A 7,500-nucleotide genomic window follows, 5' to 3' on the forward strand; every position below is an offset into this window, starting at 1 on the left:
ATGATATACCAGTGGAGGCATGGAAGTGTTTAGGAGAGATGGCAGTGGGGTTTTTGACCAGATTGTTTAATAAAATCTTGGAAAGTGAGAGGATGCCAGAGTGGAGATAAAGTGTACTGGTTTCTGATTTTCAAGAATAAGGGTGATGTGCAGAGCTGTGGTAATTGCAGAGTGGTAAGTTGTTAAGCCACACCATGAAGTTGTGGGAAAGAGTCGTGGTAGCTAGGTTGAGAAGAGAGGTGATGATTTGTGAGCAGCAATATGGGTTTATGCCAGGAAAGAGCACCACAGATGCGATGTTTGCTTTGCGAATGTTGATGAAGAAGTATCAGGAAGGCCAGAAGGAGTTACATTGTGTGTTTGTGGATTTAGAGAAAGCTTATGAGAGGGTGCCAAGAGAGGAGTTGTGGCATTGTATGAGGAAGTCGGGAGTGGTGGAGAAGTATGTGAGGATCGTGCAGGATATGTACGAGGACAGTGTGACAGCGGTGAGGTGTGCGGTAGGAATGACGGACCGGTTTAAGGTTAAAGTGGGATTGCACCAAGGATCGACTCTGAGCCCTTTCCTGTTTGCAATGGTGATGGACAGGTTGACAGACAAGATCAGACTGGAGTCTCCATGACTATGATGTTCGCGGATAACATCATGATCTGTAGGGAGAGTCGGGAGCAGGCTGAGACGAGCCTCGAGAGTTGCAGGTACGCACTGGAGAGAAGGGGAATGATAGTCAGTCGGAGTTAGACGGCGTACATGTGCGTAAATGAGAGGGAGGGTGGTGGTATGATGCGGTTGCAAGGAGTTGAGGTGGGGAAGGTGGATGGGTTTAAATACTTGGGATCAACTGTCCAAAGTAACGAAGAGTGTGGGAGAGAAGTGAAAAAGAGAGTGTAGGCAGGATGGAGTGGTTGGAGAAGAGTTGCAGGAGTGATTTGTGACAGAAGGGTAGCTGCAAGAGTGAAGGGGAAAGTATATAAGACGGTAGTGAGACCAGCTATGTTGTCTGGTTTGGAGGCAGTGGTGCTGACAAAAAGACAGGAAGAAGAGCTGGAGGTGGCAGAGTTAAAGATGCTGCGATTCTCGTTGGGAGTGACGAGGATGGACAGGATAAGCAATGAGTATATTAGAGGGACAGCGCAGGTTGGACGGTTTGGAGACAAAGTGAGAGAGGCGAGATTGAGATGGTTTGGACATGTGCACAGGAGGGAAGCGGAGTATATCGGGAGAAGGATGCCGAGGATGTAGCCGCCAGGCAGGAGGAGAAGAGGAAGGCCAAAGAAGAGGTTCTTGGATGCGGTGAGGGTGGACATGTGGGTGATTGGAGTGTCAATGGAAGATGTGGAATATGTCTCACACGGTAAAACTGCATAATCTGCACAGAACAACCACCCCTCTGCCACCCAGACAATTGTTCCTGATAATGCAAACCATTCAACATAATCTTTGGCAATGCTCACCATAAGTCAGACAGTCAGGAGGTGTGTGATATATATATATATATATATATATATATATATATATATATATATATATATATATATATATATATAATATATATCATAATATATAATATATATATATATATATAATATAAATATATATATAAATATGTATAAATATATATATATATATATATATATATATATATATATATATAAATATATATATATATGTATAAATATATATATATAAATATATATATATATATGTATAAATATATATATATAAATATATATATATGTATAAATATATATATATATATATAAATGTATAAATATAAATATCTATATATATATATATATATATATATATATATATATATATATATATATATATATATATATATATATATATATATATATAAATATCTATATATATATATAAATATCTATATCTATATATATATATATATATATATATATATATATATATATATATATATATATAGATATTTATATATATATAGATATTTATATATATATATATATATATATATATATATATATATATATATATAAATATCTATATATATATATATATATATATAAATATCTATATATATATATATATAAATATCTATATATATATAAATATCTATATATATATATATATATATATATATATAAATATATATGTATATATATATATATATATATATATATATAAATATAAATATAAATATATATATATATATATATATATATAAATATAAATATATATATATATATATATAAATATAAATATATATATATATAAATATAAATATATATATATATATATATATATATATAAATATAAATATATATATATATATATAAAAATATATATATATATATATATATATATATATATATATATATATATATATATATATATGTTTTGGTCTGAATCATGGATGAAACCGACACAACTGTTTCGTTGGAAAGGCCTTTAAAATATATGCCTTGCCCTCTGATCAAGTAATGAGAAACTTCCAAGATTGCCCTGCGACGGGTCTTTGAGACCCAGGTTTTGGATAGCAGGGGTTGCGTTTTTTATTCAACTTGTCCCTCGAATCTGAATGAATAAAATTTAAAAACGCCTTTTGGAAAAATCCATAAAATGTCATGCAAATGGCTGGTTATCAAAGTTGGAGCACAATAAGCATCGTGTCGGGTCAAAAAGACCCATCTACTATTTTAAAAGTAAAAAAAAACTACCATCAATGCAATTGATGGGTCTTTTAGACCCAGGATTTGTAATGCCATTTTTTTGTGTTTTGCATGTGTTCTTTTGAATTTATTTGTGATGCAAATTCGGTATTTATCTGTAAATAATGCAGGTATAAAAAATAAAATGCTTACCTTTGTCAAAGTAATTGAACTTCTGATCTGATTTCAAACATGGTAAAAGAAACAAACAGATGCAGAAACCCAGAAGCACATGAAACGAGGAGATGGAAAAGGCACACATAAGCTTTGTAAATGACGTGAATACATCAAAGATGAGTCGTGATGTCGCTACGTGTTACAAAGCTTCATGGGAAAAACATCTCATGCAAATGAGGTACTAATCATTGCTAATCAAAACTCGGTTGGGTCCAATGGACCCATGACTGGATTCCTGGGGAAGGAGCCACATGAAAAAAAAAACTCCTGTGAATGCATTCATGGGTCTTTTCGACCCAGCATTTGTAATGCGATTGTTGTTGTCAAAATTTTTTTAATGCATTTGTCTTTTATTTTGTATTACTTTACACGAGCTCTGTTAAATTAAATTCACTGGAAAATATTTCCTACAAATTCGGTACTAATCCTTGCTATTCATAACTCGGGTCCAAGGGACCCATAATCTGTAAACTCAGCTGGCGTTATGAATTCAAATTTTCCACAAACCTGAAAAAATAAAAGAAATAACACTAAAAAAATTTGTTACCATGTTTTCAAAGTGTCAATAAACGTTCATGCAAATAACCATTTATATAACAACTTTATCGCACAACAAACATCGCAACAGGTCCAACGCACCCGTATTCTGCACTTTTGGAGTTAATTTCGATATATTACACGGTTTGTATTGTCATTTACAAATGATATTTCTGAAACTCCACAAAGTGTTCCAAAATCTTTTGGTAATTTTATTGTTCATAATGGACTTGAAGAAAGCTTTGTACAGGAGGTCAAATGTCTAAAGGTAAACTAACAAATGTATACACCATAGAATTGTTACATCACAGCTTTCCACAATGATTGTCTTCTTCACATAATACTAACTTTTATACTGATGCAGTGAAAGAATCCTCAGGACAGCAGGACACGGTTTGTGTGAATTATTGGATCCCTCCGTATCTTGGGTTAACAATGGTTGTGATGGCACTCTTGTAAATGGGGTTTTCTCCCTGTAAAACCAGCAGAGGTGGGTATTGAACCAAACACCCTCCTCTGTACCTGTGATTTTAATGATAAGTTGGTTTTGTGCTTATCCCCACATCAACCACGAATCATTTTATCTTTAAACCAAGGTGTTTCACCTCTGCAAGATACAAAATGGTCATGCATACATGGATTTAGATAAAAGGTTCATATGAGGGATTCTTAAACAGTCATCAATCCCTTAAACTATTCAAGCAATTCCAACCTCAGCTTCATTATGATTTCCAACTCAGGATGTCATCCTTGAAGTTGTAAATCACCATAGTTACTCCAACAAATTTAATTTTTTTTAATCTGTTTAAGTTCACATTATGTGGCTTTTCCTACCTCGTACTGAAGCATCGTTTCGTATGATGATACATTAATACCAAAGCCATTAGGTAGAAACACCAATTATATTATCAATGGTTTTCTTTTTCTGACGGAGTATCTGGTTTAAGTGTTTTGAGGGTCATGTATCAGCACCACTTTCTCTTTCTCAAATTATTTGTTTACAAGCACGACTTGACAGGATTAGGATTTAAAGGTTTCTACAGATTTGGTAATGAAATAATTGACACAATGCCGAGGTTGTTCTGATGTGTGTTCTGCAATAGATTAAGCAAGCGTGGACGCATAGTAGTTCTACAAAACTTCAAGCAGGTACTCCATTGTTCTGAGGACAGCACACATCACTTCCTTGCACAGTTTGCACACCATCACAGCACAAGTGATGGCACGAAGGAGTGCCCCGTTGTGAACAAGGACAGGTTGGGTGTTAGCACCACCTTGTCCCACCAAAGTGATGGTATAAGGAAGCAACCCAAGAGTGTGTACATGTGTTTGTATCTCTAAATACATGCTTGTACTGTGCTGTGTGTATTACCGCATCCCACTTGGCTGTAAGTTTCTCTTTCTCAAACTTGGCGACCTCACGGCGGTCGTGGAGAGTGGTCAACAGTTTCCATCCCAGTAGCAGTAAAAGTCCAGCAAGTACAATTCCTGTCACTACACCAACCACAATTGCTGCCACATCTGGTTCTGCTGGACATTCTGCAAGATGTGAATAAAAAAAAAAAATTCTTGTTATAACATTATTTTATCAGCATTTTGAAATATGTGAAATATTTAAGAATTAGTGACAATTGTCTATATTCCTGATACATGGCTGATAATTCCACTCTTACAATACACATTAGCATGGTGACCTTTGAATTCATAATCAAGCCCACAAATGCATTCAAGGCAGATGGATATATGTCAAAAGAAAACTTGCCTCTCTTCTCCTGCACCACGATGGTGGTGTTTCGACCATTCCCGACAAAAGAGAAGATGATCCAGCAGTTCTGCACGTCCTGTACTCTGCAGGAAGCCAGAGAGTCGAGCTCCGGCACATGGTGTACGGATACTACACAGCTGTTACACTCAACCTGCTGGGAGTCTGATTTCAACATATGACATTGAACGCAGTCTCTGCAGTCACCAGGAAAGGAGGAATGAGATTGGAATACTAAGAAACACCTGTTGAGAAAAAGAACACATGCAATTATTTTTTGGAATCGATTAAGACCCTTATTTTTTTTGACTCACTTGTGTTCTTGGCACACCTCAGGACACATTGGGCAGAGTTCACACGTTGGACCCTGGTATTTAGAGTCCAGACATTGACACACACCACACACGCAGGTGCCACGATTACTACAGATCTCTCCGTCCAGGGATTGGCACCCGTCCGTCGCCACAGGGCAGTCGCACGCAGCACCGGTGAAATTGTCAAAGCATTTGCAGTGACTGCAATCGCAGACTCCATTACCTGATTGAGGGGAAAGGTAATAACAATTGTAAATGTCACCAATAATGATGATCCACATTTAATCGATTCCTTTTCACCTCTGGGTTTACATGGTCTTCACCTTAAAATATAATCTCCATTTTAACAGTTGAGGAATTCCAATGCTGTATCACCTGTTTCTCAAATATTAAGGGCCAAATTTAGGAAAGGCATTTAGTGAGTGTCTTGCTAACACACGCCTAACCATTAATGGTGACGAAACATTTTTGTACGCGCAGAGCTAATCGCACGTCTAGATAGCAATTTACGAAGGGAAATAAACATCCGTTTGTGTGCGTCTAAACCGACAATTAGCTATGAAACAACGCCCATATCTCAAACATCCAAATGAAAGAATTGCAGCACCACTGGCAATTGTTGGCGGGAATTCAACACATTCCTCCTCATCCTCGGTTGATCCAGATCATCTTACACTCGATTCAGCTGCCAATGAAATTATTCTTTCAAGAATCTGCAACGCTGCACAAATTTGATGTCGTCATACTTCTCCAGAGGATTGCATCTCTCCTGGAAAATTGTCAATGCATGTTGGCAAACTGCCCTATTCTGCCTCCTCTTGAGCCAATTCAAGCACTCCTAATGTGCTCTATGTGCATATATATATACATATATATACATATATATACATATATATACATATATACATATATATAAATATACATATATATATACATATACATATATATATATATATATATATATATATATACATATACATATATATATATATATATACATATACATATATATACATATACATATACATATACATATATATATATACATATACATATATATATATATATATATATGTATATATATATATATATATATATATATATATATATATATATATATATATATATATATATATATATATATATATATATATATATATATATATATATATATATATATATATATACATATATATATATATATATATATATATATATATATATATATATATATATATATACATATATATATATATATATATACATATATATATATATATATATATATACATATATATATATATATATATATATATATATACATATATATATATATATACATATATATATATATATATATATATATATACATATATATATATATATATATATACATATATATATATATATATACATACATATATATATATATATATATATATATATATATATATATACATATATATACATATATACATATATACATATATATATATATATATACATATATATATATATATATATATACATATATATATATATATATATATATATATACATATATATACATATATATATATATATATATATATATATACATATATATATATATATATACATATATATATATATATACATATATATATATATATATACATATTTATATATATATATATATATATATATATATATAGTTACAGATTCTCACCCGCTGGCATGCGAACGACCGCGTTTAGCCAATAGCGGCCGCTTCACCCACCGAACGGACAATCCAGTCTCGGCTTTCCGGATCAACACCGAAAACCAGCCGTGGGTGTGTTTTTCACCACACCACAACCTTGTCCGCACTCTCCCCGCATGCTACAGGGTCCGATCACCAAATCTTCGATTTACCTAATTATTCGCGCGGGTATATTACTGAGAGATTGTACCTCAACGAGGCCGCTGGGACACGAGCCGCTTAATGCAGCTCGCTCCGTTTGGGATAACCGAGCGGGGTGTTATCGCGACCCCCGTTGGACC

At 33.5% G+C, this 7,500-nt stretch overlaps 1 protein-coding gene across 2 annotated transcripts in view; it reads right to left on the reverse strand.

Moving 5' to 3' along the window:
- Positions 1 to 3,608: 3,608 nt before the first annotated feature.
- The window catches only part of LOC147027398 (integrin beta-1-like), a 62,571-nt gene continuing 58,679 nt past the window's right edge, over positions 3,609 to 7,500 (reverse strand). For both annotated transcript variants that reach the window (XM_085876755.1, XM_085876756.1), the window contains 4 exons: positions 5,479 to 5,701; positions 5,165 to 5,361; positions 4,775 to 4,941; positions 3,609 to 3,875 (listed from right to left, as the gene is read on the reverse strand). In XM_085876755.1, coding sequence (XP_085732881.1) covers positions 3,807 to 3,875; positions 4,775 to 4,941; positions 5,165 to 5,361; positions 5,479 to 5,701 — 656 coding nt within the window. In that variant the 3' untranslated portion in view covers positions 3,609 to 3,806. The remainder of the gene's footprint in view (positions 3,876 to 4,774; positions 4,942 to 5,164; positions 5,362 to 5,478; positions 5,702 to 7,500) is intronic.

The sequence above is a fragment of the Eptatretus burgeri genome, chromosome 4 (assembly GCF_056783735.1).
Source record: "Eptatretus burgeri isolate ZD-2024b chromosome 4, Ebu_testis_v1, whole genome shotgun sequence".
NCBI lineage: Eukaryota > Metazoa > Chordata > Myxini > Myxiniformes > Myxinidae > Eptatretus > Eptatretus burgeri.